The 27,286-nt window shown below is 47.4% G+C and overlaps 2 protein-coding genes across 7 annotated transcripts in view; both read left to right on the top strand.

Annotated features, from left to right (window-relative positions):
* The window catches only part of LOC146178643 (muscle calcium channel subunit alpha-1-like), a 240,850-nt gene extending 228,905 nt beyond the window's left edge, over positions 1-11,945 (top strand). For all 6 annotated transcript variants that reach the window (XM_084578446.1, XM_084578444.1, XM_084578443.1 and 3 more), the window contains exons 47-48: positions 3,760-4,982; positions 8,281-11,945. In XM_084578446.1, coding sequence (XP_084434572.1) covers positions 3,760-3,953 — 194 coding nt within the window. In that variant the 3' untranslated portion in view covers positions 3,954-4,982; positions 8,281-11,945. The remainder of the gene's footprint in view (positions 1-3,759; positions 4,983-8,280) is intronic.
* A 4,295-nt stretch (positions 11,946-16,240) lies between these two features.
* Positions 16,241-27,286, top strand: part of LOC146178642 (uncharacterized) — a 75,513-nt gene continuing 64,467 nt past the window's right edge. The window contains exon 1 of the mRNA XM_084580010.1: positions 16,241-16,274. Within this exon, the coding sequence (XP_084436136.1) occupies positions 16,241-16,274 (34 nt within the window). The remainder of the gene's footprint in view (positions 16,275-27,286) is intronic.

Genomic DNA, 27,286 nt, shown 5'->3' with positions numbered 1-27,286 from the left:
GATAGTTTTGAAGGTCCACACCAAGAGACAATCGAAGCCTTTCAGAGCGACCTTTCCTCCAGACACAGTCACAAAGTTACGCATGACAATATTGTGTATACTTCATCTGCGGCACCTTTACTCCAAAGTAGTCTTCTCTCAGATTCCTGACAGCATCTGCGCCGATCTCACAAGAACTTGCATGCTTTACCGTTAGACGCCAGAACGTTAGCAGTAGCGAAAATAACATGCTAGAAGTGGGGCAATAATGCGCACATGTGCGTTCAGTTGTAAGTTTTAATAAGTGCCAAGTGGTCCAAACTCGTAAGTGTGTATGATGCGGAGTTGTCACTCTTTAGTCAGATTTAAGTTTACCCAGCTTGAAAATGAAGTATTTTTTTTTCGCAGTCTGCGTAAGATACTGAAAGTAAAATAAAAGGGCAGGCAGTAGAAAGCAGCTTTCATCACGCTATCTGGTTTGCTGGTTCATTCGTCGTATGTGCGCAGTTTATGCATCACACACGACGTCTTTGATCAGTGCTTTTGTATCATCTACCCCCTTTTAGCACATTCTGGGGGCTTGGACTGCACTCCGGCAGGCAGCTAATGTGAGACAATGGCAACTGAGATCAGAATGACTGTATTTGCAGTCTGATAACGTGACGAAATATTTATTTTATTTTATTTATTCATACTGTCAGCATGAGCCAAGACAGGAGTTGCAGGATATGTACAATAGCAATATTACATACATGAAGAAAAAGAAACGATAAAACTGTGCAGTTCATTGGTACCTGCATGCACAAAATACACCACTTTACAAGAAACCCGTACAGCCTTAATTATCATAGGACAAGCAGCAAATTATAATTCAATAAGTACATGCTATAACTTTTCTCGGTTACCCGAATAAATTACACAGCACACCAGGAAATCATCATACCTTTAACAAGTACTTTGTCAAAGCATTTTCAAACGCTGTAAATTCTGTAAGAATGACATTATCATTTGGCAGCTTGTTCCACTCGTCTATTGACTGAACTACAAAACAATATTTGAAGCAATCGCTTCTGTAGATTAATGGTTCACGATTTATGCATTTCGCGTGCTTTGTTCGTGAGTGAAAATTAGCATCTGGTGCGATGTGTTTCTTAATATGCACGCTATATACCCAGTTAAGATCTGAAAAAAGAAAACCAGCCTATTGTATATCATTCTTTGATATGACGGTGCCCACATTCTCGCGCTGTAAACGGTCTGTAATGAGAATTTCTAACACTGGTTTCCCCGCTTATGCCGGTGTTGCTGTAAAGAATACATGTGAGTTTCGATACTTATGCGGCAGCCTTCCACACAGAATGCAGTGCGTAAATTAGCAGTCTGATTGGTTTTGCCGCGTCTCGGCGTATCATCGATCTTAGAAAGTTTTGCTATAAATGCGAGATCCGACACAATAGTACTTCGGTGATATGAATCTCACAGGACCGATCGAAAACACATTCGCATAATCTGAAGTTTTGTATCATAAGAAAGAACAAAATCTGTACGCATGGGTATGACAGATGCATGCCCTCAAATCTGTTTACGACCGTGCATGTCCTGAGATCACTATTTGCGGCGAGTACATCACACTCGGCGACAGGCGGCGTAGGAAGTGTGCGGGGCCGTATGCCGCCTCAAGCTGCTCCCTGTGCATACAGTGCGGCTAGCGATCGCGAAGTGAACGATGTACGAGCTACGCCTATGGCTAGAGATCGCGATCACGGCTCGTGCATTAGTTTCATGTGCCGCAGAACGGGAAATACAGAAATCAAATTCCGCAGTCTTTACACAGTGCACTTCTGGCAAAGAATTTAGCAAATTCATATTGTCCCGTGAATTGTATGAACCGGGTTTGCATCACGAACTTGTGCTTTACTACTGCTGTATTAGCACTTATGCCGTGAATATGCTGTATATGCATTTTATTATTTTTTTTTCACATCCTAGCTTTCGCCCCTCATTTAGTGTGTTGCGTTCACTTCCTCTATATTTCGCTGTATAAATGACAGTATCCATTTTTTAGTTTTGTTCATTCCTTCACGGCCTCAAACAAGGTATGGTTGTTAAAATGAACCCCAGAAACATACTCGTAACTGGTTATGCTAGTTGTCTGTATAGTTTGCCGAGCGCAAGAAACTGGACTTGGGTACAAAGCTGAAGGCGAGAAGAAGCAAATGGAAAGGCTATGTAAATAATAAAAGGGGTTGCTTGTTTTAATGAATTCGAGGAGTGACCGATGATGGGTATCTGCGTCGACGCATCATAGGATACAGATTTGTACCGGGAAAGGCCCTGCGCAGGATAGTTGCCGTGTAATTATTGCTTTTAAGGCCGATGATAAATGTCTGCTCCGACTTCCTGTGACTGGTGTACTGGACACCTGGCCGAGGGAAACAAGCATCGAAAGGGAAGCAAGCTTCGTGTTAAAGTTAGGGTGAGGGCAACGTCCTCGGCGTTGATGAGACCGTGGGGAAAGGCTAAGGTATATTGAGGAAGTACAGCGCATGTGCAGGGCCATAGGCTCTCCTTTCTCTTCAAAAGGATTTGGCGACAACCAAATTGAGGAGTTTAGGTGGTGACGAGGAGGTCATGACCAAGCGGGTTGCAGTGGCTACGTGGCTGTCTTAAGAGTTCACGGAAATTCTCCTTTTTTGGTAGCATATATTTATTCTGAAAGTGCTGGAAGATATATATAGTGGCTGCACAGGAACCATAGTTCTGCATAAAGAAAGTAACAAAATTCCCATAAAGAAAGGTGTTAGGCAAGGAGACACAATCTCCCCAGTACTATTCACAGCTTGTTTAGAGGAAGTATTCAGAGACTTGGAATGGGAGCAGTTAGGGATAAGGGTAGATGGAGAATACCTCAGTAATCTGCGATTTGCTGATGACATTGCCTTGCTAAGCAACTCAGGGGATGAACTGCAAATAATGATTGATGACCTAGACAGAAAAAGTAGAAAGGTAGGCTTGAAAATCAATATGCAGAAGACTAAGGTAATGTTCAACAGCCTCGGGAAGGAACAGCAGTTTACATTAGGTAGCGAAATACTGGAAATAGTAAGCGAATATGTCTACTTAGGACAGGTAGTAACTGCAGATCCGGACCATGAAAAGGAAATAATAAGAAGAATAAGATTGGGATGGAGCGCATTTGGCAAGCACTCGCAGATTATGACTAGCAGCTTACCGGTATCGCTCAAGAGGAAAGTATACAACAGTTGCATCTTGCCTGTACTCACCTATGGGGCTGAAACGTGGAGGCTAACCAAGAGAGTTCTACTTAAGTTGAGGACAACCCAGAGGGCTATGGAACGAAAAATGGTAGGGGTAACATTAAGAGATAGAAAGCGTGCAGAGTGGGTCAGAGAAATAACTCAAGTTACCGACATTCTAGTGGAAATTAAGAAGAAGAAATGGACATGGGCAGGACATGTAGTGCGAAGAGAGGATAACCGATGGTCGCTGAGGGTAACAAACTGGATTCCAAGGGAAGGAAAGCGTACCAGGGGGCGGCAGAAAGTTAGGTGGGCGGATGAGATTAAGAAGTTCGCAGGGGTCAAGTGGATGCAGCTAGCACAGAACCGGGTTAAGTGGAAAAATATGGGAGAGGACTTCGCTTTGCAGTGCGTATAATCAGGCTGATGATGATGATGATGATATTTATTCTGCGTTAAGCACAAGCGCGCTCTGAAATGCACGTTGTAACGTGTCCGTAATGTTTGGGCCTTCTTGCAGCTGCCACAACGAGTCCCACCGACGAGAACACAGCCCCGCCTGTGGAGTTGCCGGTAGTGGCCACGTCGCCCACAGAGAACAGGAGCCCCCCAATGGATCAGCGCGCTGCTGCAACGTCTCCGACGCGACCCCAGTCGCCGGGACAGCCATCGGCCAATGGCAAGACTGGAGGCTTCAGGGACACGCCCTTATAGCAGCGGCGAATCGCAGTGATGGCCATCCAAGCGACTGCAGTGTGAAGACGACACTGTCCTCTTCCCGCGTTTACTACTGGGACACCCAGGCCTTCTCACGTGCTCCGAAGCTCAGTGTTCGTGGCGGGGACCATCACAGAAGCCATGCCCGCATGCCCTCATAGTGGCGCACGACTTTTCATTGGTGCGCTCCAGTTTTCGGACAGTTTATGCGGGCGCTTGGCCTACACTCTGTCGTCACTCTTTAATGGTGCCTCGCGTTGCCTCAGTATAGAAGACATGGTACATCATCAGCCTGTCCTAACTCGGTCTTGTCCCTTGGCAGTCTACACTACAAAGCCAGCGCCTTTGTACCGCCTCCGTTAAAAGGACAGACTGACCAATACATCGCAAGCACAATACGAGAGTACCTTCATTAGCCCCGTGTCTAATTCAAGATAATCCCTTGATGGGCGAAAACCGTGTCTCCCTGGCAATTACCAGCGGAACAGACTTAAGCATCGAATGACCGTCTTTGGTTGCTCCCTGTCTACGAGACGCCGCCTCCGAGAAGGGAATGTGTTCTTTGGACAGAGAACGTGATGCTCGCCAGCCCGAGTGCAATTGTAGCATGAAAAAAGTACCCCTGTCCTCTGCGTGCGCGCTTAGCCTTTTCAAGCCCCTGCTAGTCCCACCATATTTGTCTCTTCGGGGCCGTGTACATAGCTGTACAGTCAGTCATCAGAAGGGTCTTCGCTGAAGCCGACCTGTCGTGTGAACAATCCAGTGCCTTTTTATCTCTTACTTTTTTTTCTCTGTAGAACAACCGAGGGTTGTAGAAAGTGGTTTCGGCTGCATTTCAAAAGGTTGTGTGCCCCGGCGAGCACCGTAAGCCACCCGCACCATTCATTTTATTGCGGCTGCCGCGAAAGCCGACGATGTGTGCTTGACGTGAACACTGCGCGCGGAAGAGCCGATTGCTGTGACGTCACCCAGGAGGAGGTCTTTGCTACCCCACGCGCAACGAGTCCCTACTGCTTCCGACGTCAGGTGAGATTTTTGCCTGCGCTGCACAAATGGAAATATTGACCTTAGCTAGGAACTGAATTGCATTGCAAAAGTTTTCTCAAAACCTGTGAAAATACAGGCAATTTCGTGACTAATTACTGCTGACAACAATTGAAGATATTAGAGCACTGTGACTTCGTCAGAGTAACCAAATTATCCTAAAAATTCTTTTTAAAATATACAGATAATTGCAGCAGCCACAGCCACGGCGAACTATTCTGGCATCTTCCATTGGGGATCTATTGCAGAACAAGCAAAGGTTGACTTTTGGCGTATTTTACATTTCATGTAACTCATACTTGTCAAAAGATTAGGGTTCCCAGAGCAATTCATAGCAACACTGTGTAAAGATAGCAGAAATATAATTCATTAGACTATAAATTAAGAAATTTAATTTACTTACAGCAAATTCAAGTACGACATTTAATGCCTTGACTCCTGTGATAATCGTGTAACTGAAATGTCTGTTTGTAGTAATGTATTTTGCATTTGTGATCGAATGAATAGCGACATTTAGAATAGATTAACTATATCGGTTAAGTGCTGGCGAGGTACGTAATAGGGTGGCTTCGCAGAACGCAAGCGTCCCTTGCTTTTTGGATTAGCGGGTGACACTTGCTTTGCTGAAAACGGCCAAAACGTTGTCCGAAGCTCTACCATACGGAAAGGGCCGCCGTTTGTGTGTGTGTGTGGAAGGGGGGGGGGGGGAGGCGGAAGGGAAAAAGGTGAAGCGTACGTTGCCTGTAGAAGTGAGGTAATACCTTTCCCCCTGATCGCGGTTACCGCTCCGGTATACGCTTCTAGTTCTAGACAAATTAATTGACGTATTTTCAGGCGCTGTACGGAGACAACATGAAACAACTAGACAGAGCTTCAGAAGGGACAAGAAAATTCTACAAACACGTTATAGCGCTGTTAGGATCAAAGCCGCTTTCTCTCCGCATAAGGAATCTCGCACAACCTCACTGGGGTCTTTGGCAGTCAAGCCAGCAGTGATGCCGTTAACCAGCGTAGTTTAGGTACGGCACCAAATTCCGGCTAACAGCCATGACCGGAGCGGTGGCGATCACATCGATCCCGTCTTGGCTTCACTTGCAGGAGAAATTCATGCTTACCCGAACTTTCGGTGGTTTATATTAGTGTACCCACAGCATTACCAGACACGGGCAGAGAAAAAGAACGAGGCACAGGGACAGGAACTGGACGTAAAGCTGCTTCAAACGCCCGTGTACACATGCCAAACCGTTTTCCGCCATGGAGCATGCATGTTATTTTCGCAAGGAGATAACGTAACACATGGGGTACTTGCACATTAACGTTTTTCCTGATAATATGGAATCGTTCAGCTACTTCTCTGGTGCGCAGACAGAATGGACAACCAACATTTCGGCATCATCTAAATCTGCTGCAGAGTGCATGTTCCCCATGCCGCGTGTGCATAGCGTGTACCTCGTTCCTTTCCTTTGTCTGCGTCCGGTACCGCTTTGGGTACAATAATATGAATCAACAACTAGTCTTATCTGCGGTTCTACTTCAATTTCGGTGGGACGGACGCAAACACGGCATCCATCCAGGCTAATTGCACCGTTAGGAGGAAAAGTTCCTGCTCTCACTGCTACGGAACTGCGGCGGCAAATAGGAAGAAGCCACTTTGGCCCCGAGCGCTATGTTCCAAGGTTGCGACGTTGCTGCAAACTGTACTTCAGGGTGGCCATGCTCAACGAATTGCTAGAGTGGAGCATGGTTTTTCTGATACAGCATTTCCAACGACACCGGAAATGTTGGAAGGCTTCCACCATCACCACTGGCAGGACTAATCCTCGTTACCAGAAAGTTTGTGAAGAAGTTCCAGTGTCATCTCCTTCTGTGGGCGGTCCCCAATGCTTTAAGTGCTTGCAACTTGCTGTAATTGACTTAATTAGCTATATTCCCCAGCTATCGGGGACATTGTCCTCAATAAAACGAGCCAGGCGGTATATTATCGAAGGGTCCTTCATCATGCACATCGCGACACATTTTTGCAGTGCTTTCTCAATGGCTGTAAACCCGCGAAAGGAACTGTACAATCGTCTGTACTGCAGAAGCAAGTTTGCCGACTGGGGACATGCAGTCCTGATGAAGTCAGGCACACCAGAAGACTTCAATCCTTTTCCTGCCTTTCCTTGCCCCCTTGTTAGCCTGTGTCTTCCATTCGTTAGCCAATTGGCCCAAACACAGCTCATACTAAACTAATGGTGGTGGAAATATTTAAATGAAAATCGCGCAAGAGACTACGCGCAGGAAAGAAGTGGACAGGACTGGCATGGACGTTTTCATTTTAAGGCCATACATCACCAATTAGCCCCTCATCGAACAGCCCTTGGTACTCGAAAGTTTTTTTTTGTAACAAAGCAACGCAAACATGTATGTTGCTTCTGGATTCGGACAGCTGCTAAGATCACCGAACTCACATTGTTTTGTCGCCTTAGAGATAAGACGTCAGATAACGTGGGTTATTAAAGCAGACTGACGTCGCTTTCTACTGTTTTGTTTGAATAGGAAGAATCATCTGGATTGAAAGTATTAAACTCTGAATCACGAAGAAAACATCTCGAGCTAGTTGGTTCATCACAGAGCAAAACAGCGCAAACTACACAACGTACAGAGAAGGGCAGACGAGACACAGGCGCTGACTAACAACTGAAGGTTCATTGTTCTGACACCTCGGAATATATGCAGCAAGCATCAAAAACAAGAAGAACAACAAAGCCTGATAGACACTCATCTCAGCCAGACATCAAGCAGGAGCACCATGATCATCCAACACCAGGTGCGGTGACAAAACCACGCGAGAAATAATCGAGGCCGAAAAAATTGCAAACCTAAAAGACAGCTGTGTAAGCATTCCCTCCATAGTCCTTCTAGATAAGGAGTTGCTTTTCCTATCGGGTGTTGGATGATCATGGTGCTCCTGCTTGATGTCTGGCTGAGATGAGTGTCTATCAGGCTTTGTTGCTCTTCTTGTTTTTGATGCTTGCTGTATATATTCCGAGGTGTCAGAACAATAAACCTTCAGTTGTTAGTCAGCGCCTGTGTCTCGTCTGCCCTTCTCTGTCCGTTGTGTAGTTTGCGCTGTTTTGCTCTCTGAATCACGCTGTTCGGCCGCCAGGAACACTACTCGAGCTCTGTTATTGCAACGTAGCCTAAATATTTGAACGTGCTAACGTGCATAGTGCCCGTATTTGATTTGTTTAGCGAACGACGTCGGTTCAATTGGAAATCTCTGTCTTACCATTCGCAGGTGGATTTCATGGTCACGGCCTCTTCGCTGAAGACGCGTGTTGTGACGAAGGTAGTGCGTGCCATGGTTCCCGTCTCCGTTTCACCTGTTTCTCCACTGTTCGCCCCGGCACGAGAGGTCGTCGCTTCTACGCTTTTTTTCTCCAAGACTGCTGTGCAGTTCGTGTTGTTTGCCACAAGCTCTGCACCATGACGCGCGCTTCTTCCTACTTCCCCTCATAGCACGCGCTTTGTACACGTGTCTGTCTGTCTTTCTTTTTCTGATTCTGTGCTTTGAATGTGCGTTGACAATGCTGAGAGAAAAGCGGTATTTGACGCGCGCTCGTCACAGGGGGTGGTTGGACGTCAGCCGTTGCAGAAATTTGTCGCCACCAAACTTGTGGCAAGTTGACCAGCCGAAGAAGGGCATTGAACGAGGCTCTCCACCACCTGGTTAGGTTATAAAACGGCGTGTGTCGTGCTTGTTTACGCCCCTCTCAGGTGCGCTGCTCTTACATATTTTGGGCGTCCGACCATGCCTATTAGAGCGCCCTTTTGTCGCGGACTTTCACCGGCGTTGCGTTTACTGCATGTTGGCACTGCCTCTGTCCCCTTGTTCTTGTTGGGGCACTGTTGCCCGCGTCCCCTGGGATGTGCGAGGGGGCGTTTCGGAAGTTTTACCCGAGGCCTTCCTTAGGTTTCACGAACAGGACGAGTACAGATGTGAAAAAATAAAGCTCACTCTAGATGAAAAATTACAAGCGAAATGCGACACCGGTGCACTCATGGATGCATTACTTGGTGCTGAAAATTTTGCGAAACTTTGAGGCTAAGAGAGGTTTAATGGCTTTTGCGTTTAGGTATCATCAGGCTTTCTGGTGAGCTTTCAGATACGAGAAGTAGCCAACGGATATTTCTTTTGCTGAATGAGAACACTGGCCCCATTTCCATTTTCGGATCTCCATGTGTGACCTCGAGTGCTCGTCAGCGTTGTGCTCCCTCAAAGTATCTGTGACATATTAACAAAAATACATCACGCATCCATAGGCTACGGATACGGGTCGCTACTTTGCTTGTACACCGTGCCTACAATCAGCAGACGTGCAAGGGGCGAGAAAAAATTGCGTGAGTTCAAAAATCCAGAGCAACCTTCTTCCTAAACATGATTTCCATTCCCGCGCAGTCGTTTTAAAGGTAAATCTTTTTTATTCGAACAGCTTTACCTTGCAGCATACGCCGTCCTGGCGATATCATCTTGTAACAAACTAATTACAGCTATAGGGACGATTAAATAATCTGACTTGGCAGCTCTTGGATTCTGAAAATTTATTTTGCGTCGCTTTCTATTCCTCTGCAAAATGTAATTAATGGCCAAAAACAATAACCTGCGAAGCGTTCCTATTCATCCCAAAATGAAAGGGTCGTTTTACTCAGGCATAATAGAAGACACCAGGAATATTTGGGGATTGCTTTCGAGAAATTTTGATATGCTACTGTTCTATGTCAGGGCATATTGAAATGTTTCGCGAAACACCTATGTGTAACAAGCAATAGTTCACATAGTTTAGGAATCACTTCCTAAAAGAATGATTTTCAGCATGACGTGCGCAAATTGGCAGCGTTGTACGATTTTTGAGTGGTCATGTTCATGAATAAGTTGAATTGACAATAAAAACATTAAAAACACGCGAGAAAGCGTCGCAGTCGCTTCTGTTGGATGCAGGTTGTCGGCAGCGCAACGAAAGAGTTTAGTTTTTAGAAGGTAGAAGTGACGTGAAAAAGGCCTCGGTTACTTCATCCGGAAAGTCCCACCGTACTCCAACAGGTGGTGCGCATTATAGCTCTCCTCGTGCGTTGTGCTAGCACAGAGCGGTATGCGGGGGCGCGTTGCACGCCTCCGCGCCGCTTTTCTTCAGGAGGAAAAAAAGTGCCTATCCCCTGTAGCTTTGTTAGTGAATGCTGCGTACACAGCTCTCTGCGATATACTGAGGAATAAAAAAAAAAAAACGCGGTTATGATCACGCGGAGTTTGCGCGGTCGGCTGCGGCCTCCCCTTCGAAAGAACGTGCACGTGCGAAGGTCACGTACCAGTGGCATTAGTATGGCGTTCCTAAATACCATCGCTCTATATAAAGGCACCTTTCTTGCGCAAGTCATATCGCGTATGATCATTTTGCATGGTCAATCAAGACGTCGGCCGCTCGCGCCCTCGCGAGCTATGCGCGTCGAGTCCACAATTGTCGTCGTGCTTACGCAGATGGCGCTGCACGTCGAGGAATTACGATACCGAGATGTACGCGCGCCCACTTAGGGCGCCGGTAACTACGATAGTATTTTCCTCCCGGTACACTTGTATGTCGGGGCCCAAACTTAACACCGCTGCAACATACTAGCAGGTGTGAAGGGTTTTGAACACGAAGGCCAAGTACAGTCCTATTTCGAGGTTTAGAAGGCCAAGTTTATGGAACTAGAAAATGTATGGAAATTAAAATACCGTGTCCGTATCCACACCAGTCGTCATCATCCTAAGTCGGACGCGTGTATGTTCGAGATACGTGGATACGTGTGCATCGAGACGCTTGCACATCTAGGCATCTGTGCATAGAGGTGCAAGTGCATCGATGTAGATGAGCACCGAGGTACAAGTGCATCGAGGTACGAGTACTCCGAGGTACAAGTACTCCGAGGTACAAGTACACCGAGGTACAAGTGCATCGAGGTACAAGTGCATCGAGGTACAAGTGCATCGTGGTACAAGTGCATCGAGGTACAAGTGCACCGAGGTACAAGTGCACCGAGGTACAAGTGCACCGAGGTACAAGTACACCGAGGTACAAGTGCACCGAGACACTAGGGCATCGAGGTACTTGTGCATCGAGTCAATTGCGCATCGAGGCACTTGTGCATCGAGACACATATGGACTGAGGCGCGCTACGAGTTCTCCGACAGCCTCCTCTGCCCCAGAGAATATCGCAGGAGTCATGGGCGCCACTGCACGTAGAAGAGGCGGTCTTCCGCAGCCGACCGCGGCGCGTGACTGTCCCCATTGCGTCCGCACCAGCCTGCCGCCGAGGAACGTATACGCGCGTTTTTTGCACTTTTTAAAGCAGCCCACACCCGGCTGTCCGCTTCGCTGCGCAGCTTAGCTAGGCGTAGGCCCTCTTTGGCCGCGTTGCGCGTTCTCAGCCGCTTCTTTCCCCGCTCTGCACTGAGCGAGCCTCCTTTTATGACGATCGGCGATCGTCTTTTTTCCCACTTGATGCGTCGGGTGGCAGTGGGGCTGAAGCATCTCAACGACGCAGCAGCAAGCTGTCGTAGAGCGCCGCGGGTGGGGTGCGTTGGAATTGACGCTGGCTTGACATTTATTAGCGGCCTGCGAACATTACCGGTGTATAGGGTGCTTCGAGTCTTGAATAGCGTTTCGCGTTTTTCTATGCGATGATGCCGCTTCCATGTCGAGCACTGAGCACCTCCGTTGTCCCTCTTCACTGGTTTTGCTTCAATATATTATTATTAATGAGCTTGTTTTGTTTGTACTCTCATCTCCGGAAGGCGGCGCACACAACCAAGGAGGATTTCCTGACGCCTTTTTTTTTCTTTCTTTTTTGTCTTTGGTGGCTGTCTTGTACCTTCTATTGCCGTGTTTTTTTATTTATCCTGGTAGCCTGTTTCGTAATAAAAAAGTAAAGTGACGTCAGCTTCCTTTTACTTTGTTCAAAGCGTTCGTTCAGAGAAACCGCGGCGCCTACATCATAAGCCGCCTATCTTGGACAAGCTGTCCGTGCTTTGGTGAATGGAATCAGGGGTGTGTAGGACGCATAAAACTACGACATTCTTTAGACATGTAAGTGTGAAATTTTGCTTTTATCTCATTGCCATGCACACGAAGAGTGAGTTCAATCAATTTTAGGAGTCAGTATTAAGCCACAAAGGTTATGGCTGAGCATATATGATGAAAACATAGATGCGAAAACGCTCGCAAAATACAATGCCGGAAACGCGAAATGAATGTAATAGAATGGCAGAAATATTGTCGCCTGTATGCTCTCTTTTTCTGGAGTTGTGTAAAAACAGACGTTTTGACAGTTTGAACAGTCGACATTGTCGCCTGTATACTCTCTTTTCTGGAGTTGTGTAAAAACAGACGTTTTGACAATTTGAGCAGGCGACTTTGTCGCCTGTATGCTCTCTTTTCTGGAGTTGTGTAAAAACAGACGTTTTGACAGTTTGAGCAGGCGACTTTGTCTGCAGTGCTCTTTCATTTAGTCGTGGTATGCGAGCCTCATCCGAGCTGCAGAGCTATCGATGAATGCGCCGATACATTACAAATTACAAGCTTGAAAGTGCTACTTCCGTGTCCCTTAACTAATCTTGCAGTTGTCGTATGCTTTTACTTCGATACACATACCAGAAATGACCTGCCCCCCCCCCCCCCCTCTTCCGCTATTTCCTTCTTTTATGTTAACAGTCTAAACTCGCACTTCCAACGTACGACCAATTTTTCCCTAGCCAAGGTCCTGAGCGAATATGCTTCGTTTTCCACATGACGTACAGAGATGCTTATATTCTTTGCAGGTGATCTCCGCTCAAGTAGGTTAGGTTTAGCTCAAGGCGTCGATGTTGAAATGGAACAGCCCTAAACATAGAGTTTGTACAATTTGAAGAAATTCGTTTGGTCCCTCATTCTGAAACGCTCGTTGCGTGTGTCTGGACAGCCGGTGCTTGACACGTGCAGCGCGTTGAAACAAATGGGAAATCTTTTTCGAGCTTTGGTGCTAAGACGACCAAGCATGAGTTCAGCGGCGGCAGCGATAGTACGGCTGATTTGGGCGGTGAAATAACAGGGCCGTGTTTAGCATGTGGCGTTCGAAGAAAATTTTGCACCATGCAAGAGCCTCTAACCTTCTTGCTCGGTCGGTTGTCGTACGGACTGGCTTTATTTGGAAGCGTAGCGCTATTTAGAATGCAGACGAGATGGTAGGGTCTGACCACACTGGAAGGGCTCGTGACAATCGGACGTGAGCAGGGCTTCTCTCTACCCCTGGCAATGTGCATGCATATGAAGACAACGGTCATTTTAAACCAAGATGCTTATTTTTGTCTATAAATTGGTATCTTGAGCAAAACGGGGATTGCACAGGTGTAATCGTTTATATGCAGCAAAGTAGGGATTAGTGTCATAATATTAGCTAAGTTGGAAGACCTTTTACCAGAAACAACAAGAAACAGGAATACACCACTGGATTCAGCCGAATTCGTATGATCTCCTTACCATTGCAGACGTTTATGGTGTATTTTGTTAGATATAAATTAGGCTTTGTCATGGTAATCAAGGTCGGAGAGAGAAGGTGGGCAATCATGATTGCTTTTTTGTTTTGACATGACCAGCATCTTCGCTATGCTCAGGTTTGTTGAACACTCGCTCCTGCCTAGTGCAGCTGGGTTACAAAGCGCATTTCTCACTCTTTAAAGTCTCCGTGGTTGGGTCAGTTTACCCGTACGAAGTGACCTCTTCAAATCGTTTATCCCGTTTGATACATGAAGGAAGACATGAACAAGCCGTTGTCAGCAGAAAAGCCAAATGAAGCGCTCCGGCAGACATTCAAGGCAAGCTGGAACAAATCGATGAGAGAGAAAAGATTTACTACAGTCGCGACGTGGGGATATGCTCTGTATAAACTGTGTAGCTTTCTTTTCAGTCGGAGCGCTTACCAATAACACGAAGCTTATTATTATACACAATGGTTAGAGCAGCAGTTGTTTCTACTAGGAAAGAAGCATTGTCATTGAATGCTGCACGGCGTGTCTCTAAATGGCCGTTCGTTCCATCAAGGAAACATCAGCAAGAGAGTGACACGAACGACGGGACTCGCGGATTGTGGCAAGCTGTGCAACAGCGAGTGAGGCGCCGACGTGTGGTGACTTGCGGCGCCGCAACTGGTTTTTTTGTGCTCGTGAGGCCAGATTTTTTTTTCGGCGCATCTCTACGGCACTCGGTGAACTAAAATGACTTGAAATGTGCACAATAGTCGTATGTCGTTTCCTCGCCGTTTCTTATTATTATCGCCCCTATTGAGACGCCTCACCTCGGAGAATTTTCTTATTGGTCACACGACTACAAAAGCCTGTGTGATTCATATGTGAGTCGCGGAGACCACTACCAAATCGCTAAATGATTTTCTGATGAAAATCTCGCTCGAACATTGTGCATTAATCAGCGCAAACAGAAGAACGTCGCTCAGCATTTTCGGTCGCACTGGTGACTGCTGCGCGTTTTGGCTGTGGCCAGTTGCGGCTGTCAGCAAATGCGCACATAGGTGAGAAGTATAATTTAGGCAAGCTGATTCTTCATACTAGCAATGTAATACAGCAGAAAAGATGAGTGTTAAGTAAGAATGTTTAACGGACGCCTCTCTCGCACATGTGTTATCCCTTTTCGTCTTTTGCGCCGTTTCACTATCTTCTCCTCAGTAGCGGATGTTGGTGCCGAGATTTGTGCACTGCGGTGGGCGGTACCTTCGCGTATACCACACATCGCCACCGGAAGCGGGAGAGGCGAAGTCAATTGCACAGAACAGCATCTTTGCTTGCGCTCAGGTCACGCCACCCAAGTTGCGGAAATGACGTTTCAACACGCGGCCCAGCAGTAGTCTCGGACCGGATCAGCTTGCATCCTGAATACACGAATGGGTGTTCTTCGAGGCTGTTCGTTTCGCGAAATAAGAGATCGGTACAAGTAGCGCTCGGCTTCCCGCGGTTTGCCCTGTCCCTAATTTTGAAACAAATTCGCGACATTTTGTAAAAAAAAAAACAATGTTGCCGAGTAGTTCAACTTTACGTCTGCCAATAATAAACTTCTTACTCATTGCTATAAACCTCAGTGTTCTCTTTCATCGTAGAAACGGCAACTCATAGGCACCTTTTTCTCCACTGGTCGTCGCTTTTGCTTCGAAAGTGTTCTTGTAAGAGCTTAGTAGGTACCTTTCAAGCATACTATGCAGCGCCTGCGTCGTTGTGGCTGTAGGGAGAAGGAAAAGGAAATGCACGGGCTTGCTACTGGTTCTGAGCCACCTTGCCTCGTGCGGACAGAAGAAAAAATAGAAAAGAACGCAAAAAAAAAATGAGAGACGCGCGCCGTAACAACCGTCGTCCACCCCCTAAGCGGCGGCGAGTGCAATGACGGCCTACAACATATAAACATTCAGTGGCAGGCTAGCCCCCGCCGCAAGCGGATGTGACCTACCTGTCCCAGTCCCATCAGGGCCAGGAGCAGCCACTCTCCGTCCGTGCTGTGACACCAGAGTACAAAGAAAGGATGTTGCCCAAGAGCCAATAGCACTGTGATCTGAGAGTGATAGGCGGATGCAAAGTCTGAACAAATGCATCGGGAACTACCAATCAGGCAAAACAATAATGGAACTGCTTAAGTTATTGCTATATGAGACGCCACTTTAAAGGTTTTTCAAAAAATAAAACACTTTCCCAACGATCAATCCATTCAAGTATACAATATCACATAGTTTTGCAAAATAAAACAACCTTTATTTTTGGCACGTGTGTAAAAAAATTTAAATCGTGTTGCAATTGTTGGAAAGCTTACTGGCTTAACCGAGTTAAGCCTGTCGTAATCATCTCAATCAAGTTCACGTGGGTATTTACACACGCAGTAGCTTTAGGCATCTAGCGTAGTGCTTCGGCTAACGAAGCTCTAATTCGGGCTGCAAGATTCATCAAGACTACGATCTGCAAGTGGGTATTCCTCTACAACGAAAGTGAGTGCAAGAAAGGTAGGCTGCCACTAAACTCGTGAAGTTCAGCGCCAACCCAGGCATTAGAGAAACGGGTCGACAAATGAGCGTTTTTGCTTTGATGAATGTTCTTGAAACCATTTACATGCGCTAGTATTAGACACATACTAGAAATTAAAAGACGCGGCATTTGATGTCACGTCATAAAATTCGCTGATTGGTCAATGGAGTCAATGGGTCAACAGAGTGGCATGGTGGAGTTGGCAGGTGAGCTGGTCGCGCAACATGACCGAGTGCAGTGGCAGGCTCAGCGCCAGTAAGAAGCTGCGCTTGGTTATGTATGCTTTGGTTCGTGGGGTTTAACGTCCCACATAGACTCAGGCTGTGAGCGGCACCATAGGGGAGTACACTGGAAATTTCGACTAGGTGGGGTTCTTTAACGTGCACTGACATCGCACAGCACATGAGCGCCTGGCTTTTCGTCTCCATCAAAAGCGGCCGCCGAGGTCGGGATTCAATCCCGCATCCTTGGGAACAGTAGTCGAGCAGCCTAAGCACTGCGACACCCCGAAGGGTGCTTGATTATGTGTGCAGGTGTCCGACTAGCTAGAATTAAGTCAGAATCAACACCGCGTATATCTATCATCCTACGAAATCTCCGCAAGGGGAGAAAGCGTCCAGAGAGGGGTGTAGTTAAAGATGGAACGCCAGCAATTACGCAGGCTTGGCTTGTACGGTGTGCAGAAATCATGGAGCAGCAGAAGTAGGTCGAGGGAACTGCAGAATGCCATCCTGTCACGTTATCAACACTTCCGCCGCTACGGTTCAGCGATTAGGGTACTCGACTGAGGACTCTGCTTAGATACCTATTGAAGCGGCTATCTTGAAATTCAAGGCACCCGTGTACTATACAGTCTTTGTCAAAAGTGTGGAGCCCAGAAAGTCTGCTTCTGAGACAATTCGTGTGGTGTTTCAGTGTTCCGAATTTCCAGTGTTTCGAATCTCTTGATGATAGGAATATTAAATTTTTGCCCTACCCTCTCGTGGGAAGTACCTCCACTAATGCAAAATCAGCGCCACTACACGGTTGAGAAACAGATCCCCCGGGCTCTGCACTTTTGCAAAGGCTGTACGTTGTCTGTCCATAATAAAAGTTTGATTGGGGCATAACCCTGAAAAACCTAGTTGGGGGAAGCGTCGCTTTCCTTGGTTTAAACAGGCGCAGACATGGTTTATCCGTGATTAAATTAGCGAGTCTATGGAGTCGAGGTCTGCCGCCAACTAAAAAAGAGAACACGTGAAGCTGCATCTGCTGTGAAAGGTCAAACCATGGTACAATGGTTAAGCCATATAAATACTCTGTGGCCCCCTGGCTTGCAAGTCGAACGGGGTGCTGTTTTGCCCGGGAAAGCCGTCCAGATTCCGCTCAGCCGAACATTAAGCTGCTTCTGCTAGCGCAAACGCTCCCTTTTAAAGTCGCGGTGCTGCTCCGCAAGGTAGCGCTGCATTGCGAGAAAGCATTTGCGTGCATCATGTTGAAACACGTCCGGAAAATCCCAGACAACCAGGCGGCGGTACCCCTAGCGGCAATCAGCCTCGCACCGCGGCAGGTTTGAAGCCGGTATCAGCGCACTCGCTGAGTGCACCTCTCGGGCAGCTGCCAAGTGCTACCTCCGGATTGGAAAATTTGAGCCACAATGATTTCCCAGACTGAATAGGCGGGTGGACAGCCACCGGATACGGAGACCTTCACGAACGTTAGTCGACTGCAGTGCTACTCGCAATGAGGGGAAGCTTCGCGTCTCCCCGGTCGGGAAGACACGCCTCGCATTCGAGAGGTACCAGGTTCGATCCCTGGTGCCGCCGGGTACCCACCGGTTTTTCAATGGGTACAAGCTTTCCCCCGGCTTGGTGCTCGGCTCTTTGGGGTGAAATGTTTGGGAAAGAGGTCATAGGTCTAAGCTTCCATAGACACGAAGCTTCCTCGAAGGGGAAGCATCGCGTATTCGTGTCTCTGTGCCGATTTTGTACTGTAATTAATGTTCATCTCATGGACGCGAACTCGGTTTCATCGCTACCGATAAGTCAGTAGGCAGCTCTCCATCACAAAACGGGTGACGTGAGCTATAGGCCCATAACCATATGGAGTAACAGTGCCCAGGTTTGTCACGGGGGGATACATGGCGTAGTGAAGCTTTCGCTTCAAAACCTTAGGTGGTCGAAATTGTTGGAGCCCTCGAGGTAACTTTCGAATATTAAACCCCCGTACGAAACCTACAGTTATGAACATATAATGGAATAGCGGCGCTAAATTTTAATGCGAGAACAATTAAGTGCCCGTTCTCCTTAAGATACAGAATCGGCGTTGTAAGTGAAAACTCAGGGCCATGGCCCTGGCAGGTGATAAGGCCTATGCACTGACTGGCCACCAACCAGGTAGCGTGACGTCTCGAGCCACATGATGTCGTGTGGTCATTGTCGCCAATGTCTGGCCCAACGTTGGGCCAGTGCATTGCCAACGCAGTAGCAATATTGGGCCTATGTTTCGTGCCGCCTGGTATATTGCCGGTTCGGCAGGCGTTGCAAATTATGGTCGGGCTTCATTTTTGATGTGAGAGGGCCAGATCGGCTTCCAGGACCCCCTGGATCCAAAGTTAGACCCACTTACCCCAGACCACAAAATTCCGCTCGTACGCCTTTGTTAATGCTGGAATATCTATGCTGGGTGGTCTTTCACATTAACTGCTTTTTTCAGACTGTAGGGTATTGAGTGTGTTATAACAGAGAGATAAAAAATTACAAGGGTTCAAAGCTGCCGAACCAAATATTGAGCGAAAGCATTAGCTGCGGGTTACCGAGCGTTCTTCTCTTTTTCCTTTTCCTCAGCTCACAATAAAGCCTCGCTTTAACCAACCCGTATGGACGTGCCTTAGTGGCCCATAAGGGTAACGTGAATGCCAGTGTCCTAGCAGGCTGATTCTGATATAACCGTCCTATGAGAAGAGAAACCCAAGTTGGCAGCTCCTGCAAGTTCACGTGGGCTGTGACGTCACAGCGTCACGTGGGTAAGACGTGGCTACCGGCCGCGCTACGCTGAAGGCTCGAAACCTAGAGTAGTATTGCTTTCGCAGTAATAAAATATTACTGATTAGGTGAGCAGCACGGCAGCTCAAGCCATGGGCGAATATTGCTACAGTGCTGGCAGAGTGCGCGCAGGTATATAAGGCTAGACGTTGCCAACACAGTAATAATATTAGGCTTATGGTGTGCGCTTCCGGCGTGGATATAAGCGAACGAAGGATGGTATCCGGCAAATAAGAGCCATTCCACCTGTCGCGCCAAAGGCGGCGCTAAAAGGTAACACCTCCACCTCCTCCCTCCGCAAATTCCCTAACGTTTCTGGGATGTGACACCTTGGAATAGCTTTTTGAAATCTTAAATGAACTTTTAAACGGTATTTATGCATAATTCTTTGTTGTGGAAAAATCATCAGTTATGATGATAAAAATAATGGACTGCTGACCTGACCCAACTATCTGCAGCGCCTCCTCTACCGTAGGCTCTGGGAGTGTTTGCACTCTCCTACAAACATTCAATTTACACTTGCTATAACAACCATTTGTAGGACGCAATTACGTTTTGGACACAGCCGAGGAATGCGGAATCAGTTATTACTCAATAGACAACAGCTAGAGCTATTGTGATGGGTAAAAGCTAAGACGCAGTTTTTCTAGTGGGGCCCATTCTTGACGACTCGCCATCATGTTAAAATTGTGACGTACGCGTGATGTGTGCAGCAGGGTGCTGTCGGGTAACGAGGTGCACAATCGGGTTACGCATTATGAAGAAAAAGGAGCAAAGAGAATGGAAAAGCGCCGCTATCTGCTACTATACGCGTGTTGTTACATATATGTCATTGCTGAAGGCAGAAGACAACGAACAGACAGAGACTGAAGAGGAAGTGGCAGCAACGTTGGGTGCTAAGAGAGGGTTGGCGCGGGCCGGTACATACACGCAAGTCATCAGCTGTTGTGTGTCATGGACTGACCTTGCCGAGTGTCATTTTGATGGAGGTGACTCAAGACCCTCGTGTACACAGATAAGCCCATTTACGCTGCCAAAAGTTGAATTTGAGCAGTGGCCGCCCCCGACCTGGAATCACGACGTCAACAGCGGCCGCTATGACCTACGAGCAGCCAACACCACCGCGGCAACATTGGCTCAGCCAGTCGTACTCGCGAAACTCCGCCACCCTCCCATAGTTAATGGCCAAGGCAAGCCTGACGTTGACGATTGGCTGAATGAGTGCCAGCTCTGCACCAGAAGCAACCACTAGACGCGCCCATCATGCTAGCTAACGACATTTTCTACTTGGCGGAAACAGCTCGCACGTGGTTCCAAAATTACGAGCAAGAGCTGGTGACCTGGGAAATCTGTAAAGAAAAGCTTCAGGACTTGTTCGGGAAGCCCATTGGGCAGGCTCTCACAGCAAAAACAGAACATTCGTCTCGCGCCCAATCCCCACGGAGTCCTACCTTGCCTACTTTCAAGACGGGCTTGCGCTGTGTCGTAAGTTGAACAGCTCCATTTCGGGAAGTGAAAAGGTAGAGTATATTTTTAAGAGTATCGCGCATGACGCGTTCAACATCCTCTTCTGCACGGATTGCTGGATTGCTCTGCCGTCGAATCGGTGCTTCAAGTCTGCTGAAAATTCGAGCGGGCTTAACAACGGTGTCTCGGCCTTCCGAACAAGGCGGTCACATCATCCTGCGATCAACTGGCCCCTTTACAATAGCCTTCTCACCCAACGAACATGACTCAGATCGTCAGGCGAAAACTCGAGGCCTTAGCTCCTGCACCACTCACGCCTCCATTGCCCACATCGTGGCCATGGTACAGGACGTTATCAGCCAGGAACTTGCCAACGTCGGCCTCTTCTCCAGCCCCGTGCCACCCCCATCACCATCGCATCCTGTTCCTCTAGTGGCTGCTGCGGCCATTAGCCAACCCCTTCCACGTCGCTACCTTAGTCGCAATCCTGCAGAATGGCGCATCTCAGATGACAGGCCAATTAATTTCATGTGCTGTCGAGCCGGCCACACTACACGTTGTTGCCGTAGCCGTACCTTCCCAGCCTCTCGCTCATATTGCAACGCTAACCGTTGGTACTACTATGAACTTCGACACTTGCCCAACCTGATGAGCTCTGCCCCGCATATGATGGACCTGGGCTTTCATCCTTAACCACATGAGCCTCGACCGAAGCCGTCCCAAGTGTCTGTCGCTCCAGCCGATCTCCATCTCTATGGCCTCATCGCTCCTGTTCACCTGTACCTAGCCGGAGCTCCTTCCCATCATACGCCGGTACCTACTCGAGGAAACTAGTGAGTGCAATGTCCTGGAGTGACGCTGCATTATTGACCGGGAGCGCAAACTAGGTACTGACCCACGCATCCAGACGTAATCTCATTGCTATACTTGTTGATGGAGTTCCAGGTTCTGCCCTTTTGACACCGGCGCACACATTTCTGTTCTCAGTTCTTCACTCCGTCGACGCCCCAAGAAAATTCTCGCACTCGGTTCCTCATCTGCCTTTCGTGTTGCTGATGGCAACACAGCTACTGTGATTGGTATGTGCACTGCGAAAAATTTGCATTGCTGACCGCCACATCCCTGTGTGATTTACAGTCCTCGCAAGTTTCCCTCAAGATGTTATATTATGCCTCGACGTTTTAACTGCACACTCCGTCTTCATTGACTATTCTTCTAGACTGCTTCATCTAGATCTGCCGCTCTGTACTGACGAACAAACTCCTCCAACTGCAACGCTCCGTCTCCGCTGCGCTACATTTACTCGCCTGCCACCAGAACCGCTGTGTATGTGCTCATGCCCTCCCTTCCTGATGGCGAATACGTTGTTTGTCCCATAACAAACGTGACTCTGCAGCGTAAAATCGCTCTTCCATAAAATATCGCGGACGTAGCGAGCAACCACACTTATATTCAAGTCTTCAGCTCTTTTCTGCAAGTGCTTCCTTAGGGCATTTGTTTCGCAAAATTGACCCCATTGACGGATTTTTTACCTGACCCTAATGCTGGAGCACCACCACGATCTGCACCGTCCCACGTATAGACACCCGCATATCAGAAATGGTTGCTCCTGACCTGCGTATTGGCCGCGCTAAAGCACTTACAAGCCTTCTGACTTCGTACAGGGATATTTTTTTTATTTTGGTGACCACCCCTTGCGTCAAATGTCCCTAGTTACTCATCGCATCAATAGCGGAGACGCCGGCCCAATTCACAGAAAACCTTATTTTTTATTGCGCAAGTATGCCCTTCGGCATAAGAGCCCAAATATATTGATACAGGCCTGTGGCTCTAATGAATGCCAACAGCTCTCGATGGTGTGTCTATACTCCTGGGTCAGGTGGTCTGTTAGGGTGGTAAGAGTGGCGTCTAAGGTGTGCCTTAAGGCCACGCGAAGACCAAGACAAGTTGTTAGGAAGTAGTCTAGTGTGGTCTCCGTAGCAGGGGCTGGGCAGAAAGGGCAGTTTAGGAAAACCGTCTAGGTGATCCAGGAAGATTGTACAGCAGGCGTTAACGCAGCACCTACGCGGATTCTTCTCAGCGCCACCTCCTCACGGCGAGTTAAACCGGCAGGAAGGTTTGATCCACACGGTGAAATTAAAGCACGCGTGGAGCGCCGAAGAATTTCTTTCGCCTTACCGAGTTGCCATTTCTTAACCTCGCGTCATACAAGATGAAGCAGACAGGATGTTGGCAAGATACATTATAGAGCCTTAGAACAGCCCTGGGTGTCACCTGTCGTGCTTGTTAAAAAGGACAACACCTGGAGGTTCCGCGTTGATTACCGATACCTTAGTAAGCTTACAAAGAAGGAGAATTTTTCCCACTCCCCAGGATATATAGATGATGCCATCGACTGCTTGCACGGTGCCAGCTATTCCTCCTCGATTACTTTTTCTTCCGGTTATTGGCAGATCACAGTCGACGAATGACACCGATGGAAGACCGCCTTCGTCACTCCCGATGGACTGTACCAATTCAAGGGGATGCCCTTTTTGTCTGTGTAATGCGCCAGCAACATTCGATGCATGATGGACTCTCTTACGCGGCTTCAAATGAACGACATGTTTATATTATTTCGATGACGTCATTATATTTTCTTCAACCATTGAGAGCTATTCTCATCGCCTTGATGTCACATGAGTCTTCAGAAGAGCTGGCCTTCAGCTGAACTCGAAGAAGTGTAGCTTCGGACGACGTAATCTCAAGGTGCTTAGACGACATCCGTGGCGTTCAACCCGATCCCGAGAAACGTCGTGCTATGAGTGCATTTCCTACACCCCGCTGTAGCAGTGACGTGCGTAATTTTCTTGGCCTTTGTTCTTATTTTCGACGGCTTGTCCCCAACGTTGCGGAGACGGCTCGTCCACTTACTATTCTTCTGAAGAACGACGTTTCATTTTGCTGGGGCCACGGCCAATGTCAAGCCTTTTCTGCGCTCGTTGCAGCCACCATCAACCCGCCATGTCCAGGCACACTTCAACCCCTCAGCACCAGTGGAGCAACGCATGCACCGTCGCCAGAGGTCACGGTATTGGTGCATTGAGCGGAGGAAGTTAGATGGCGACGCCTACAGACAGGTACATATAACACACCAGCCTGTTTAAACACAATACACCCTAGGTTCTGTGAGCCCAAATGCAAATATTGCGAGGAAAAGGCAGGCCTGCACCACATGGTGTGGACCTGCCCACACAATCCTCCAGATGATCCGAATGCAGTACCAACAATTGAAGGGTGGGAGGCTGCCCTATCCAGCTCTGGACTAGAGGCCCAACGGGCCCTCGTGACACGTGCGCGGGTAGCAGCGGCAGCCGCTGGAGTCCCGGACTAGGGACCCCACCTACACATCCCCCTCCCTTAAATATACTTAATAAAGTTTTCACTCACTCACTCAATAGCAGATGGGTCGCACTCGCGTCGTTGCTTATGCCAGTCGCATCTTTTCTACGGCTGAGAGGAATTATTCGATCACAGACCGTGAGTATTTAGCCCTCGAGTAAAGAAGAGAGAGTAAAGACCTACGGAAAATAATTTGGAGCCACAAAGGTAATCAAAGGCGCGTCGGTGATTTGCTGCGCGTTGTACACGTCCTATTAGATAATCCTATTCAAGTCACGCCAATCAACAAAGAGTTCTTTCTCCAACCTGCTGGAAACCCTACCTGCTGGATATCGAGTCATTAATAAGTCAGAGTAACTCTTACTTAAATGTAGTGCAAGCATGTCCATTCACATTCTCCGAAGAATAGCCGCATAGGGCGCTTTTGAATATTTCTTTTTTCTTTCTTTAGAAGGTTGTCGCCTTTTATTGAAGCAATAAATTTTATTAATTGGTGACTGCCACGAATTGCATCACAAAATAATGAGCTTTCAGTCGGCCAGACGCGAATAGTTTTTTTTTTTTTTTTGCATAGTTAAAACCAATATTTTATTCTCTTTTATGCCTTTTTTCTCATGGGTGGTGTCCGAATCAACTTTTTCAGATTAGGCGCAGCAGAAGAAGAAGATCGCTACAGGGAATTTTCCATTGCCGAGTCCTCAGCGCAGGAGTTTCAACCATCGACCAGCCATGGGTGGTGAGCGTCTCGCGCAGTGCTGCGCTAAAGCATTCTGCCTTACATGTTGACCCTCTAGTCGTCGCGGAATGGTTACGGGTGGCTTGGAGGCGAAAGCATGCTTTTCCCCAGGGACGTTTTCTCTGACCGCTGGAGATCTGCTGGCAAGGGTCCCGGAATCTCTTCGTCTGGTCATTGTGGTGGCATAATTGATCTTCATCTGCTTGGTGCAATAGCGATAGTAATGGAATTAAATCATACCCTGGTTGCCTGTTAGACAGCGGTTTGCCAAAAATGTCACTAGCTTGCAACGGCCCCTGCTGCTTTATTAGCTTCTTTTTTTTTTTTTTTGCGGCTCTGTGAACTCTGGAGTCCTACGCTTGGCTGGAAGCATGAGTGAGCTCTCATGAAACTAAATCTTTGCGAGGCCTACTACTGCTCCGTAAAAAAACAGTGTAGCGCTCACTGACGCCTCCACGCCGTTCCGCTAAGTTTGACGCTCCATGCCGGCGCTTTGATGACTGCTATGGAATGTAGTGAATACAAAAATACAAGTGTTTCTGCGCTTGCCCTTTGTGCCTCTGTCCTGAAAGGCTGTTATGTTGCACGTATACTTCAAGCGCTCCGCTTTAACACCATGAATTGTGACAACAATAATTATTTGTTCAAAGATTTCAGACTTTGCAAAATTGCTTTAAGTATAGACCATTTTTTGGAACATTTTTATATCAAAATATAAGAATAACAAATGTTACATGTTAGCCAGTCATAGCCTTTCATAGGAGTGTATCGGCGATGAATTGTTTCCCACGTCCATCTAAAATGAAATGTAATAACCTTTAATCCCTATATAAAAATTATTATCGCAATAAGCACCCAAATTAATATTCTAAAGCGTAAGAGTGTAAGATGTACAGAGGGCGAGTGAACGACAGAAACGTGCGATAGCATCTTTCAATTTGCCTAACGTATTACGTAACATCGTCTACTGTCACAGAATAAGCGTTCTTTCTCACTAAACAAACATGTTATTCTTCCGTTTCCACATCTGCGAATAATTAAAGCCACCGGAGTATATCTCTTTAATCATTGCCACAGTCATCTTAGTACCAGCCTTTATAATCACCAATTAAGAGCCTTGTTTATCTGAATCCGTATGGTGTCCTCATAATGTTTAGAATTTGAATATGGATTTATAAAATAGAAGAAAACAATAGCTGCCCTAGACACCACAAGTTAGCCAAAATATATCTTGGTATGTAAACGCACTTTGATTTCTTTTATTTCTTCATGAGGCGACCTGTGCAGTTGGAGTAGCCTTGCATGGTTTGGCTATCCTTGACAGAGGCAAGACGATTGGAAGCTCTGTATCACAGCCATTTAACTATTTGTTCACTCTGGTACAAACAGCGGCCCATGTCGCCATCTGGTTACTTATGTCAGTTCAGGTCCACGATAGTACGACTTTACAGGCGGGAGTAGGCGTCAGACAATATTAGGAATTAATCGTCCCAACGGCGAACAGCTGGTGATGGAAGCGGGAATGCTTCGTGTCAGAAACGAACCTTGGCAAGGAACCTCTATGATGCCTGCTGATATGCCATCTATAGGAAGGCGGGCAGCTGAATAAACCTGTAAAAGAAGCTCAAACGAGAGGGACAGCTCGAAGTTGTAGAGCCCGCACGTTGGTATGAGGTTCTTCGCAGGAAACGTCACACCAATGTATAAATGAAGTAAGGAAAAGTGCGGTATGGGGCGATAGTCAGTCGTTGACATGCTCTTTTTTGCCTTCTTTCCAGAATTTGAAGCTAGCTCCATGGAAGGTCTGTGTGAACGCTTTGCATGTCCTGACTTCTATTTTTGTGCGTCTGTGTCTGGCAATTGTGGTTGCTTGTTGTTATTGTTGTTGTTGTTGTTGTGGCTGTAGGAAGAAGGAAAAGAAAATGCACGGGCCTCCTACTGGCTCTGTAGCTGAGCCACCTCCGCTGCCTCGTGCAGATAGAAGAGAATATAGAGAAGAAGAGGAAGAGGGAAAGAAAGACGCGCGCCGCAACAACAGCCGTCGTCCACCAGCGGTGGCGTGTGCAATGACGGCCTACAACAGATAAAATTTCGGCGCCAGGCTAGCCCCCGCCGCAAGCGGCGGTGACCCACCTGTACCAACCCCATCAGGGGAGAGCAGTCAAGCTAGATAATATTTCACCACGACGCGTGTACACCAGCGCTGCATGCAGGCGCCTAGAGTAAATAAATGCCACTTTGTTAGAGCATGTTCTGCAGACGCAGTAGAGTAATGTGACTCTTTTTTTTGGAGACATGTAGCAGACGTGCTGTGTAGGTATGAGGGCGTTTGAATTTTAAATCGAGTCCAATTTCTAGCGTTACTCCGCCAGAATGCACTACACATCGCTGTGCGCGAATTGCTTGCGCTTGAATTCAGGTGGAATTGTACATAAAAAAGCTTAGCTTATGTTTGCGAAGAACATCACTTCTGACAGTAGAAGCATAATTCTAGATATTGGTTCGCAGTTTGCAGATACTATGCTGTTGCTATGCGTTAAGCGCCAATAAAGATCGCTCAAGAGGGAAGTCGTAAACCAGTGGTAATATAATTCATGCCCATAGATAACGA

This window comes from Amblyomma maculatum, chromosome 9 (genome assembly GCF_055883805.1).
Source record: "Amblyomma maculatum isolate TAMU_Amacu chromosome 9, ASM5588380v1, whole genome shotgun sequence".
Lineage (NCBI taxonomy): Eukaryota > Metazoa > Arthropoda > Arachnida > Ixodida > Ixodidae > Amblyomma > Amblyomma maculatum.
This window is presented reverse-complemented; position numbering and strand designations above follow the sequence as displayed.